Source organism: Miscanthus floridulus, chromosome 1 (genome assembly GCF_019320115.1).
Source record: "Miscanthus floridulus cultivar M001 chromosome 1, ASM1932011v1, whole genome shotgun sequence".
Taxonomy (NCBI): Eukaryota; Viridiplantae; Streptophyta; class Magnoliopsida; order Poales; family Poaceae; genus Miscanthus; species Miscanthus floridulus.
In genome coordinates this window covers 114,764,793-114,779,462 of record NC_089580.1, presented here as the reverse complement: position 1 = coordinate 114,779,462, position 14,670 = coordinate 114,764,793, and the positions used below count along the sequence as shown (strand labels likewise).

The following is a 14,670-nucleotide window of genomic DNA, read 5'->3' as shown; positions in this document are numbered from 1 at the left end:
AAGGCCTCCTCGAGCCTCGCCCTAGTTTGGGCAAGATCAGACTCCATCGCGAGTCCTCTCCCCCCAAGTACGTCCTAGAGATGCACCTCCTCCTCATCTCGAAGGATGAACCGAACCTTCCTCAGGTCATCAGGGGAGGGCCACACTAGGTCATGGCTCACCCCCAACCCACTAGAAGGCCCAGCCAATGACCAAACCATCGCCAACTTCCATGATGGTGGGATGGCCGATGGCTCCACCCTAGCGCCTACCTCGCCAGGGCAAGGGATCTCCACCTCATTGACTCCATGGCCCACCGGTGGATGCTCTGTCTTTGGCCTAGCCATGTCACCTCTCGATGCCTCTAGCTTCGACCAAGAGGGCGAGCCATGCATCCCTTCGCCAAGCAAGACAGGGAGCCCAGTCTCCCCCTCTCTTCTGTCGCTACCGGTGCAGGAGGGATCATGAGGGTCACCTCTGACCCAGCCACTGCCGTCGCCACCGGGATTGCCACCATCACCTCCACTACCATTGCCACTGGGCCCATGATCGGTCGGGAGGGCATAGCGCCTAGAGGGGAAAGCTACATCGCCGCCAACCTACTTTCCCTGGCGCTCATCGCAACCCACTATAGGCTGGGCCTCCACTCCTCCCACACGGGAGGTGGGGTGATGCTCAACCCCATTAGTATCTGGCCGATATCAAACAAGTACAGGTCAGTTGCGCTCAAAAAACTCGAACTATAAGATCGAAAGAAACCTACGTTCATACCTAGATGAAAGGGGCAAGGCCCTAAAGCCCCGACCCACTAGCAATGGGCCCGCCGGACGAGGACTGCTCATGGGTCGTGACCCACGCGCCCCTCACATCGACTGAGGGGGGAGTCGACCCAGTTGGTTCCTGATTGGCCAGCGAGCCACTATGACTGCTGGCTTGTGACACGCCCATCAAAGCAGCTGGTGGGGCATCCCCCCATTGTGGGTCGCGTGCCGACACCAGCCCCAAAGATGCGAGGGTGTGAGCCTGCTCCTCTGACCGACTGGCCTGCCCCGCCATGCTTGGAGTAGGGGAGGGCAACGCCGATGATGCCTCCGAAGGCCACGGCGACCGCGTCCGCTTCGCCCTTGCTCGGTGGTAGCATTTGAGCTCACGGCGCACTTCCTTGACACTAGAACGTCGCCGCGCCTCTCCGCGTCTCACCCGCCATGGGCAGAAGCGGCCGTAGGTTTGCGACGCTCTGCCGAGGTCACGATGACCTCCCAGCCTCCTTCATTCTTAGAGGAGCTCGTGTCATCACCCACCTCCGTGGGGTCACCTGAGTCGATTAGACGACTCAGGCGGCTGTTGAGAGACAGGTAAGGGGCAGTGGGATGCCCCATGTGGGCTATGCCGACTCCGTCACGAACGACAGGCCTGGGTTCCATTCGGACATATCCGATAAGAGCTCCCCGAACCCATCACTCGAGCCATCGAGGTAACTTTACCAAAACCCTTTTTTTGTTTTCTAGTGCATGATCATTCATTCATCCATACATTCATCCCATACATCCAAGCATCACATATGCAATTGTTGCATCACAATGCTTCGTGTTGCGTCACGAAGCGGTAGTCGCCTCATTCGATATGAGCGATGACTGACCAAGGTTCGAAGGCCGGCCCATGAAGGGATCAAGGCCGTCTTGTGTCAAATAGAGCTAGGGGAGAAAATGCAGATGAGCTCCAGCGGCCCTCGCCCAATCCGCTCCAAAGTGGACAGGGTCATCTCGACCTTCTCGTTCGATCCTGACCTCGAGCCATGCCCATAGAATCTCCATCGAGGGAAGGCCAGTGAGCCACCTGAGTCGATCTCCAAAATAGCTCAGGCATCTACCAGGAGGTGGGTTAAGGAGCAGTGGAATGCCACATGAGGGCTATGCCAACCCCATTACGAACGACGGACCCAGATTCCACTCGAACGTACTCGTTATTAAGCTCACTGAGCGCGTCACTCGAGCCATCAAGGCAAGCAACGTTAGCTAAACCCCTCCGATTGTGGAAACCGTGGATGGGTTAATGCACAAAACTAGACCGACCCCTCGACCGCGCTCGACACTTGAGTTTGCGCTCCACCTCGCCCGATCCCTCTCTGCGCTCGACGCTTGGGTTTGCGCTCCACCTCGCCCGACCCCTCGGCCGCGCCCGACGCTTGGGTTGGCACTCCATCTCGTTCGACGGCGGCCCACAATCTTTATAGCCACGGGGCGTGCTCGCGAAACGAGTATAAAACAACCCCTTCACGACTTCACAGAAGTTCCAAAAGGGCTCGAGGGCTCCTGTCGAGTTTATAAGCCCGGGGTTCCCAATGGACCTACTTCCCTGCAAAAAACTCGGCCCAGCAGATGGCGTTGGGACAACGCATGCCTCCCGGACCGACCTAGATATATAATAACAGGCCAGGGCAATGACCCAGTCCCCAACTGGAAGGCCTGGCCAAGGCGGGGACATAATCCGACTTTGACCTCCTTTTCCAACCGGGGATACGCCGGACCTCTACTCATGATTCTTCCCTGACCGACATGGTCGGGGCCAACTGGGAACGACTGACCGGAGACGCCTGCTCGGTGAGGGCCAGGGATCAGGTAAAGCAGATAAGGTAAGGCGGTTAAGTCAATCGCAATATCGAGGACCGTACCCTGCCATGCCATGCGCACCTTCAGGACAGTGCCACTAGGTTATGCCGGACGAGTACTATGCAACCTTCCAGGCGTGTCAGAGTACAAACAATATTGTAGGCGCCGACGTTTGCCATATCAGGCAAACATAGTAGAGCCTGCCATATGCGTCTGACATAAACAGTATTGTGGCGCCAACGACCGTCTCGTACCCGACAGCGTGGGCAACAAGACTAGGTAGCACACGTATCCATTTTTTCTTTCTTTGATTTGTAAGGCCATCCCCTTCAAACTATAAAAGGGGATGCGCTCTCTCTTCTCTGGGGGACGTTCTCTCGGCTCTCGAAAGAAAAGAGGCTAGACGTTCTCTTTGACTCTAGGCAACCTAAACACTCGAACAGCTCAACAATTCTAGAACCCTATAGCTACACAGAGCATACGCTCCAATACTTAGCGCACGTTAGAGCACCTGTCACTCTCACCCATTCAGTTCAGAGTCCGACCAGGCCTCTAGCACCTCTCTTCTCGTTCCTACTCGTTTGTAACCCCACAACAAACCTTGAGCACTTGAGCTTAGGAATAAAATCTCCGACCGAATGAAACTGGACGTAGGGCACGTTGCCTGAATCAGTATAAATCCCGTGTCATTGAGTGCTATGCTACATCCGATCACAACGCACAGCAAAACTATAAATATTTACTTATTGGTCACTTTTTGCACCGACAGTATATACAAAAGAAATTTCATACTATGAGGGGAATGCACAAACCTCCGCCTAAAATAGTTTGCCCCATACGTAGGACATCTGAGAAATAGTCTTGTAAAAGTCTAGAGCACCCGGACTGCCTATGACGATTCAATACGCGATGTCCGTCAATAGAACCTCGGCAATATGTTTGCTTGTCATTGGCCTCTGCTACTATGTGTGCAGCGGCAACATATAAATCATCCTCATCGTCCGAAGATGATGACTCAGGCACTTCATTGAACACTATATCATAGAATTCATCTTTAGAATCCATTGTTGACACACCTTGAGTTGTAGGGTAGAAGGATAAATTCTCTAATCAACGAGATAATTATCAGTGTCAATTTACAAAATTATGGCCAAATTAAGCAAACCTCCTACACGACTGGGGCAGCCACCAGCAGGCTGCCGTGATGCCCCTCAAGACGTGCGGCCGGCAACGGGCGGCCCCTGCGTGCCCTGATGGTTGGGCGACTCTGCCCCTTGTGGCCTGGTGGATGTGAGCGTTGATGATGGCCCCATTTGGTTCGCTGAAAAAACAAATCAAAATACTGTTCTGGTTAATTTTATGAGAGAAAAACACTGTTCCAGCTGGAAAACAAGCTAAAAGTACGGATTATAAAGAGAAGTGAACAGGGCCGATGCTTGGGCAGCCGACAACCAGCGGACGGGATCGGGATGGAGTTCCAGGCGGCCGGCCTCTGCTGCGGAACTTGAGTTCGAGGCGGTGCCTGCGATGATCCGAAAAGAGAGCGGACGGGATCGGGATGGATAGGAGGAGAAAAATCTGGTGACGTGGCAAGTTTAAATATAGAGAGTCTCAATTTAGATAGTCTGTTGGAGTAGTCTATTTTTTGAAGGAGAAATTCATTTTATAAAATACCAAAATCACTAAATTTAGACTTTTTTTTAACTAATCTGTCGGAGATGCTCTCTACGGCGTTGCAAATTATGACCGATAATTAAGGCGACAGCTGTGGGCAGAACTTCAGATATAAAAGTGTCCCGAATTAAAAGGCCAGACTGCGCTCCCGCAGGTGGTAAACGAAAATTCGAAACTCCTGTCTGCCCGGCGCCCGCGCGTCCTTCCAGCAGAAGCAGGCCCCGCCGACCCGCTCGGTCCAATATTCACCGCTAGCAGCCCCGCCGCTTCCCCATCTTTTCAAATTTCGATTCCCGCCGCCGTCCCCTCCCTCCCATTTTTCAGATTTCAGACCAATCCTCGATTCGATTACTAAAACCCCAGAGGCCATTCTCAGCTCTCGTTCTTCCCCCAAACCCCTCTCCCCAACCCAAGGGACAGGCACAACACCTATCGCGACCCTCGCCATGGCGCCGAGCTCCCCGTTGTCTGCCGCGCTCGCGCGCGTCTCCGCACGGAAGCGCGCTGCCAAGGCCGAGGAGACCCACCAGAGCCAGGAGGAGGAGGAGGCCGCGGCGGCGTCCTCCGTCAAGCGCCGTCGCAAGGCGGCGGCTTCTTCCGAGAAGAAGCCGAAGCAGGGCAGACCGCCCAAGGCGGGGAGGAAGAAGAAGGGGGAGGCCGAGAGGGAGGAGCCCGTGGAGGACGACGTCTGCGCGGACGAGCCCGACGAGGAGGAGTTGGCTATAGGCGAGGAGGAGGCCGAGGCCGAGGCGGAGGAGCAGGCCATGCAAGATGAAGCAGCTGCGGCCGCTGCAGGGTCGCCTGGGAAGAAGAGGGTGGGGAGAAGGACCGCCGCCGCCGTCGGCGACCACGAGCCAGAGTTCGTCGGCGAACCCGTCCCCGCGGCCGAGGCGCGCAGCAGCTGGCCCAAGCGCTACGAGCGCAGCACGGCCGCCAAGAGGTACAGATCCCCCCCTGCACTGCTTTGCTTTTGATTCAAAATCCCAGATGCTTGCTCCCTGTTCCGTCCCCGTCTTTTTTGTTGATTCGTCGCGCTTGCAGGCCGGATGAGGAAGGGGAGGTCAAGGCCAGGCGTCACTACCGCAGCGCCAAGGTCGACAACGTCGTCTACAGCCTCGGTGATGACGTCTACGTCAAGGTCGCTGATTGTTCACCGCTTTCATTGCCTTCTCTACGTGCCATGCTGCAGCTGCTGCTCTCATATATGCTGCGCTCATGTTTTTGTCAAGGAATCAAGCGATTGTGTGATTATTTGTTCAGTTCCCAGTGATGCAATCTGTGTTCAGCCAGCTGGCCCTTCGCCAAATGTACAAATCACTTTGCTGGATCTAGAAAAATGTAGATTAGCTTGCAGTTCAACACTAACCCAAATTTTTGTGGGAGCTTTCAGTACTGGGTATGCCATTTTTAGCTGCTTGTGCAGTTTACATAGTATGCCATATTTGCTTGCAAAGCAACAAGGAAATGCTACCATGAAATTGTGTGATAACTATTACACGTTTGTTTAGGTTGTGGTAATTACCTGATGATTTTGGTTCCATTGAACTGCAGTCTTATCCACTTATTTCTTTGTTCTTATGTAACAGTATGTGGAATGCTATAAAAATTGCTCATTCTTCTTTGAAATGACGCTAAACATTTCTTAAGCCTTTGCTTAATTTACATACATTAGTGATTACTTATGTCGATCTTATATTTATGATGTTCTTGTTCTTGTCTTTTGCTGGGCTCATGTCACTGATGGAAGGATGAATTGCTTTTTAAAATCTATTTCTAGTGATGTGTGTCTAACAAGTGGTTTGTGCTATTCATACATAAAGCGGTGCTTTGAATGTCTGTCTGTACACAATCCTCTGCTTGGCGTCTTGTTTGATTCTGTTGCTAGGCCTTGTTTATAGGCTGCTGTTAAAAGCTGGATCCTTTTGAACATGCACTGTTCTACATTTCTAAAGCTGCTAAATGTCCTGGTTTTCAGTATCTAAAACTTTTGCTTAATTCTGAATTTAGTTTGCATGTGTCGGTGCTTGCTTACAATACATTGTGATATCTGATATTATAAAACAGAATATAGTTTATCTTATCAATTCTAGCTTTGATGAAAGTTCTTTCTAATATAATTGGACATCAACATTGATTATGCATTAACAAAAATGCTCAAAATAAAGGTTGCTAAAGTATAACTGGATGATTTTGCTATGATGTCACTCCTTTATATGTCCAACAATAGTTTATGAATTTAAATTTCTGATTCATTTTTGCCTATCACAGGCTGGAGAAAACGAGGTTGACTACATTGGTCGCATTACTGAATTTTTTGAGGGGATTGACCAATGTCACTATTTTACTTGTCGTTGGTTCTTTCGAGCAGAGGACACGGTGTGTTTTAAGCATTGGGTTATTTTTCTGTATGTTGAAAACTAGCAAAGAATTGAACCCTATCTTTGCAGGTTATCAATTCCTTGGTGTCGATAAATGTTGGTGGACACAGGCATGATCCTAGACGTGTTTTTCTTTCCAAGGAAAAGAATGATAATGCGCTTGATTGCATAATCTCGAAGATCAAGATAGTCTATGTTAATCCAAATGTAAGTTTCCTTTATATGTCCAATAATAGTTTATGAATTTAAATTTCTGATTAACAAAAATGCGCTTGTTTTGTTGCCTTAGATGGATTCAAAAGCCAAAGCCCAACTAATAGAGCATTGCGACCTATACTATGATATGTCTTACTCCGTCGAATATTCTACATTTGCTAATATACCATCAGGTAATTGCAGTAGTAGCGTAGGAGGAAATTGCCTTACATTCTTGCAATTGTGTTGTTTTGGTTATCTTTTCCATTGGTAGAATTTGATACCCCTAGTTATGGATTAGCTCTTGAATCTTTGAATGTATATTGTGAGTATGCCACAAGTTGGTGCACTTCCAAAAGCTTGTGGTTATAAAAAATGGTGGGTGTTAGGTAGGTGCTAGGTCACTGTCTAGCATCTAATCGTTGATTAAGCATGACTAAATGTTTATGAGAAACGCACTAGCTATGTATCAGGAGATTAGCTGCATATATGAAAGAAAATATGACAAATGAATAGTTATGTCTACATAGCCCACTCGGCCCATTGTCTTAGCAAATCCCACTAGCCTATCTAAGCACCATATCTCCTAATGATGTCCTAACACTACCAACATTCATTTCCCACCCAGTCGACACCATTCTCACACAGCACCTAACACTACCAAAATGCTTCGCTATGTGGCCTTGCTGGATGAAAACGGCAATCAAACAAACTTGCTTCATCTTTTAAGCCTAGCGAGCAGTAGCTTGGGTCTCTGGTAAAAGCCAGGCTAGAAACCAATCACATCCTAAGTGTGTCTAGTTGGTGCATGTAGCTCAATAATTAACATTGATCTGGATTCTAAACAGTCTATGATGACAAACTTATCAATTTGTTTATGTTTTTTCTTACAAATCCCTAACACTTATTTTTGTCAATTAGAAAATGGCCAATCTGGTAGCGAAACTACTTCCGGTATTTCTTCTGATGATGCGGATTTGGAGACGTCATCTGGTAGGCCAGGGAGGACAGCAACCCTTCTTGATTTGTATTCTGGCTGTGGGGGCATGTCCACTGGCCTTTGCTTGGGTGCTGCATGTTCTGGCTTGAATCTTGAAACTGTAATTTTCTACCTTGTCATCTGTTGGATGGTATTTTCTTTTGTAGGATTCGATAGAATATGTTTCAGTCTCATCACTCATTTATTTTTTTTTGGCTATCATTACAGCGATGGGCTGTTGACCTTAACAGTTTTGCATGCCAAAGTTTAAAGTACAATCATCCACAAACTGAGGTATGGGTAGTAAACTGCACCTTGGATCAATGTTTTCTGATCGGCTTATCGTTCGTACCGATTAGGACGATCAGGATGATTAATCGACCTTTGATCGGTCTAATCGTCTATATAATTGTCCATCATATAGCAGGACTATATAAGTATACATTATATATGTATGGTATATATATAATATACCATATACTATATATTTATATAGTAGACATCGAGCATATTTCTAGTTAGTTGGTTACTTACCTATGAGATTTGACTCCATATTTTTGTCCTAGCCTCCATATGTTTGCTGATTTTCTGCAGGAATAATAGATAACTTGAGTAAGTAGATGCAAAAGAATAGTGTGACAGACTGACAGCATTACAGCAGCACATACTCAATCCCGATCCAGAAAAGTAGGAATTAAGAAAACTAGCATAGTCCATAGCTTACTTAATATAGTACAAGTACTAAGTACATACTACAAACTAAATAATTAAATAACAACATTCAGAGTTTTTAAGATAACACTAGCTGCCATTCAATCAACATTTAGCAGTCATCTAAATCTAAATAAGGAAATCATCATCCAAATTGAAGCTGCCTCCTCCATCTCCACCCGAGTCTCCATCCACCTCCACTTCTACTTCAGCATTAGATGTATCTGGCTGAACTTGTGCTTCATGGTCATCATCTTCATCATCAATGCTATCTGGAGCAGCAGCTGCAGCTGTAGCAGTCATTTGACGCTTCCTGGTATACATCTGACTGACAGAGGCTAATGCACGAGCAGTAGCAGCCCTAGGCAAGTTGTGGCCTTGTAGATTCTTAGATGCACCAATAGCTTCATCAACAGCAGCCCAAGTCGATTCCTCATAATTCTCATCCACCCATTCATTATCCCACTGAAATTCATCTAGCGTGAGAGGGTTGCTCTTTTGTCCTTTGCAACCGAGCTCTTTGATTTTTTGAAACCTGTTTGACATCTTTTTATTGTAACTGACATAGACCAATTTATTTAACCTCTTGTGCTCTAATCTGTTCCTCTTTTTGGTGTGGAACTGCATAAAAAATAATAAACAACACATTGGTTTGCACCAGCACCACCTGATGCAACTGATGAGTTCGCACCAGCACCTCCTTCAGGATTAGGCCTAGGCATGATGACTTACATTGCAAGCTGCCGCCTTCGATTTTCATCTATGCAAGTTCAGCAAAGAGCCAAAGAAACAAAGCATCAAGATTTGAGCATAGTGCAGAGGAAAGGAGATGACAGAAATGACAGAGCAAAGCCGATTTAATGACTCACCTTCAAAGGAGGAGCTCATCTTCGTGCTCCTTGGACTTGCAGCCTGCAGGTGGGGAAGAGAATAGGCGACCCTGCAACAGAAGGGAGGAGGAAGCAGTAGGGAAGATCCACGGATGGGCTACTTGGATTGGAACCGGAAGGGAGGGAGGAGGGAGTGAGATGCACGCAGTAGGGAAGAGATGGAGCTCAGCTGCACACACAACGGGAGTGAGGAGTACTGAGGACTTAGGAGAGAAAGAGTGGGGGTGAGGTATATAAGAGAAACCCTAATGGGCTTGGCCCAAATAAATATAGCCCAGTAAACTGAAGTAGCCCATCTGCCTATTTAGTGTTGATCGGCAAATAGACCTAATCGGACGATTAATTGTGAGTAATCGATGATTAATCGGATGATCAGGTTTTTGATCGCTTTGATCGAATCAGAGGGCCTAATCAAGTGCTAAGTACTGATAAGGACGATTAATTCGTGATTAATCGGACGATCAGAAAACATTGCCTTGTATTCCGTCTCTTCTGTACTCTTACAAAGTGTCTTTTAGGAATGAGATTATTGTTGAAATATAAACTGAATTGCCCACCTTGACCCTGACTGTTATTGTCGCATTTGTTAAGACCTAGCAGCATAGGAGATAGTGAATCACTGCAGTGACCTACTCGTGGCAGATCTGTGCCTATTACAAGATGGAGAAGAGTGGATGAGATTATTGTCGAAATATAAAGTGAATTGCCCACCTTTTCCATCACCTTAAACTTTTGGTTTGAATTGGCTGTTGTGTACAACTCAGTATGATATTACGACGGAGTTCTCGAGTTCAAATTCTGATGGGCGCAATTAACTAATAATTGTATCAGATTCCTATTTCCATGTTTGAGGCTTGAGTAATCCCCATCAATTTAAACTTTTGGGTTGAACTAGTTCAAGCAACTGGATAAATATAGATGCCAATGTGGTATGTATAAGCCTAATTGCACTAGTTTGGCGCCCATCAGTTATGTTGCAAACCAGATAAAGTTAGAGATCTCATAAAGTAATTTGCATGCTGAGGGGGCTAGGTGAGACAAGCTTACAACATCAAGGATTGGTGTTGCAACTTCCTTGAAAGGATCTGTTACATGGGCCCTGGGCCCAATAAAGTTTGACCCTAAGCTTTGCTCTTAGTATAACCAGAGTATTAGAGATATATAACCCTTGCACATGACTTGTAACTTAGACCTCAAGCCAAGTCATGTATAAGGGCTATACATCTCTAGTAGCAAGTTCCTCCTTGAAGACCTTGCATCTATTCAGAGGGGGAGAGAGAGAGCTAGCACTCCATTATCAAAGATAATTGAAAGTATCTTTGGGTCTTTGAATGTAGGTGCGGAATGAAAAAGCCGATGATTTTCTTGCTCTGATTAAGGAATGGTCAGTCTTGTGTGACAAATATGTCCATCAAGACGTGGGTTCAGATTTAGCTGGCTCGGAAAATGAAGAGGACGGAAGCAGCCCACTTGACAAGGATGAATTTGTTGTAGAGAAGCTTATTGGGATATGTTATGGTGGCAGTGGCAGGGATAATGGCCTCTATTTTAAGGTATTTAAGAGCTATCTCTTCATTTGTACTTGAATGCATACAATTTTGATTTTGAGAATTTCTGAGAAAGTAAGTTCAATTACTATCAGAATATGAAAAAATGAAGCCTTTCAAACAATGGATATTTCTGTAGATTTTGTTGTAAGACTAGATTTTTGCAGGTCCATTGGGAGGGATATGGTCCTGAAGAGGACACATGGGAGCCCATTGATAATCTGAGGTAAGTATTTGGTATATCATCTGCTTGTTGCCTGGTACATCTATTTGAACTCTAATCCTTGTTTCATAAACCAGTGACTGTCCACTGAAAATTAGAGATTTTGTACAAGTAGGGTACAGGAGAAAAATTCTGCCACTGCCTGTGAGTATTTGTTTGAATTTGATTTTCATCCCTTTTTGTTTAGCTCCACATAACCTCCTCAATTCTTTTAAAAGGGTGATGTTGATGTCATTTGTGGAGGACCACCATGTCAAGGGATTAGTGGATTTAATCGGTTCAGAAACCGCAATGAGCCACTTAAAGATGAAAAAAACAAGCAAATGGTGACTTTCATGGATATTGTGGCATACTTGAAGCCCAAGTATGTTCTCATGGAAAACGTTGTGGATATACTCAAGTTTGCTGATGGCTACCTGGGAAGATATGCTTTGAGCTGCTTAGTTGCGATGAACTATCAAGCACGCCTTGGAATGATGGTGGCAGGCTGTTATGGCCTGCCACAGTTTCGGATGCGTGTGTTCCTCTGGGGTGCTCTTTCTTCTATGGTCTGTTCTATTTCTTGCCACTCTGTATGCTTGCTACATTTATATTGCATTGTTGACTGCTGGGTAATCAGGTTTATTTGATTATGTAGGTGCTTCCGAAGTATCCTCTGCCTACATATGATGTTGTAGTACGTGGAGGAGCCCCTAATGCTTTTTTGGTAAGTGCAATCATAGTTTTGAAATCTATTGGGACCTGTAAGATTTGCTGATCAACTGATTTTGTTTGCAGCAATGTATTGTTGCATATGATGAGACACAAAAACCATCCCTGAAGAAAGCTTTGCTTCTTGGTGATGCAATTTCAGATCTACCAGAGGTAAGTGTTTTTTTGTAAAGTTCATACATTTTTCAATGTACATGCAATCTTACTCTTCTATGCAGGTAGAGAACCATCAGCCTAATGATGTAATGGAGTATGGTGGTTCCCCCAAGACAGAGTTCCAGCGCTACATTCGACTTGGTCGTAAAGGTAAAAGGCCCAGTGAACTCTACTGGTTGACCTGGTGTGCTATATGGTAGCATTTAGCTTCAGAAGAACCACCTTTTCTGATCATGCTTAGCTACTATTGCATCAAGTTAACTCTATTTTATTCTTCCAGACATGTTGGACTGGTCTTTCGGTGGGGAGGCTGGTCCAGATGAAGGTAAACTCTTGGATCATCAGCCCTTACGGCTAAACAATGATGATTACGAGCGGGTGCAGCAGATTCCTGTCAAGAAGGTTTGTGGCTTGATAGCGTGTCCCTTGTCATTTCTCCTTCTGAAACAATCATTGCTCTTTCTTATCACAGGGAGCCAACTTCCGTGACCTAAAGGGTGTCAAAGTTGGAGCAAATAATGTTGTTGAGTGGGATCCAGAAATCAAGCGTGTGTACCTGTCGTCTGGGAAACCATTGGTATGTGTAATTTTGTGCTGTCCTCAATATAATTGTTTCCCCAAAAGCGCATCATGTTTATGCTAGATATTCAAAGATTCAAACTTGAGTGATGAGACACTGCAAGTATAGTAAAATTGTGGTTAAGACATGATGACATTTTGCATAAATCTTTGTTGTCCAGGTTCCTGACTATGCGATGTCATTCATCAAGGGCAAATCACCAAAGTAAGTGGTAATTGTCATGCTTTCTTTTCTAAATAAGAAGGAAATTGGTTAATTGTCCTTGCATGTGATGTTGTAGGCCATTTGGGCGCCTGTGGTGGGATGAGACAGTTCCTACAGTTGTGACCAGAGCAGAGCCTCACAACCAGGTAAGCTTGATTACAAAATCCCCTTTGTTCTGAATCTCTGCTTACAACTTTTGTGATCCTCAAATGATTCTGACTGAACATGTTGCCCACAGATTATATTGCATCCGACTCAAGCAAGAGTCCTGACTGTCCGTGAGAATGCAAGATTGCAGGGCTTCCCTGATTACTACCGATTGTTTGGTCCGATCAAGGAGAAGTAAGTTCCTCTTTTCAGTTTGCTTATACCCAATCAATTCTCTTGAAAAATGTGCGCAGAAGCCATTGATCGGCCAGTTACAGTTACATCTCTTGAAATCCTTACCCTGAACATGTGCTTTGTCCGATGGCAATAGGTACATTCAAGTTGGTAACGCAGTGGCGGTACCTGTTGCCCGTGCACTGGGCTATTGTCTGGGGCAAGCCTACCTGGGTGAATCAGAGGGTAGCCACGTGCTGTACGAGCTGCCTCCAAGTTTCACCCGAACTGTGGCGCAGGCAGGGGCTTCTTCTGTTGCCACTCCTGCAGGGGAGGTGGTTGAGCAGTAAAAGGAGACTGCTGGGCAACAGCAGCAGCAACTCTGGTTGGTTCAGATTCGATCCAACCCGGAGCATGCTACCAATAAGCAGGGCATGTGCTGTTTCCTAGATTGGATTGGAGATGAATGTAAGCATGGTTGGCACTCGGAGCATGTGTGCTTGTTGTACTGTTGTTGAGGTTTCAAAACATTCTTAGTCTAGTTGTGGCAAACCTTTCTCATGTCTTTTCAAATTAACAATCTGCTGATTTGATCTGTGTCATGCTCGTGTATTCTGCCATTGGTTGCTCAACGACAGTGGACATCTGATTCTTGTTCAATGCAAGCAAAATTTTCATCTACTGTATCTGAGTAGTGACAAACAAATCTTTGAATGTTTCGAGTTGAGTCATCTTGTATTACCTTGTTGCAGTGTTTGCATTGTCACCCAAAGTGTGGGAAGAAAACATGCATTGAGCACATTTATGTTATTACTTTGCCTGGTACTCGTAGGCTTGCCCCAGGCTTTTGTCAAAAAAAAAAAGAGAATGAACAAATAATATTTTTTTAAAACTCTACCATCCATTCTCTCTCCATCCATCATCCAAGTGAGGAAAAATTAGGATACCATATATTTTATTATATGTAGAGCACAACTTAGTATGGACTAATAGATTTATACTTTAGAGCTTGTTTAAGTAGTATAGCATGGCTAGCCATGCACCTTGCTAAAAAAATATATAATGGAGTTGCTCTTAGTGGACAAGGCCTTTAATAGTCTGGTTAGTTGTATCGATGCCGGCGTGGATGCAAAATTGCCCAGCAAGCCTGGCTCACGGGAAACATGGATGAAGTCCGTATCTCCAGAGCCAGGCTTGCGGGATGCACGTATTAACAGATTAACAATGGTATTAGCTGATGATTGGCATAAAATAAGATGTTAATATGTATTTCAAAGTAAATTAAGGTTTAATGAAATAAAAATAAATGATATACAACCAATTCCAATCAAAGAAATATTACTCAGCATGCATTTCTACGACCAGAGGGGTGTCCTACAAAGGATGCAATTTTAGACCCATAAGAGCTAGCAGTTGTGGACCCACCCGACTACAAAGAGTGCGAAGCCTGTCATGCGGATGAAAGAGAATAAAAACTAGCATCACAGGGTCTATTCGGCAGGACTAAAAAATA

At 45.7% G+C, this 14,670-nt stretch overlaps 1 protein-coding gene across 1 annotated transcript; it reads left to right on the top strand.

The window, feature by feature from the left end:
- The first annotated feature begins 4,639 nt into the window (after nt 1-4,639).
- On the top strand, nt 4,640-13,849 carry LOC136491357 (DNA (cytosine-5)-methyltransferase 3-like). Its single transcript, XM_066487636.1, has 20 exons — nt 4,640-5,202; nt 5,304-5,400; nt 6,531-6,638; nt 6,710-6,847; nt 6,930-7,029; nt 7,757-7,935; nt 8,043-8,108; nt 10,753-10,968; nt 11,130-11,188; nt 11,263-11,329; nt 11,404-11,733; nt 11,823-11,891; nt 11,963-12,049; nt 12,115-12,202; nt 12,333-12,454; nt 12,525-12,629; nt 12,793-12,836; nt 12,913-12,982; nt 13,075-13,178; nt 13,315-13,849. Exons 1-20 carry the CDS (start codon nt 4,709-4,711, stop codon nt 13,505-13,507), a joined length of 2,736 nt encoding a protein of 911 aa, XP_066343733.1. The 5' UTR covers nt 4,640-4,708; the 3' UTR covers nt 13,508-13,849.
- Nucleotides 13,850-14,670: the final 821 nt, after the last annotated feature.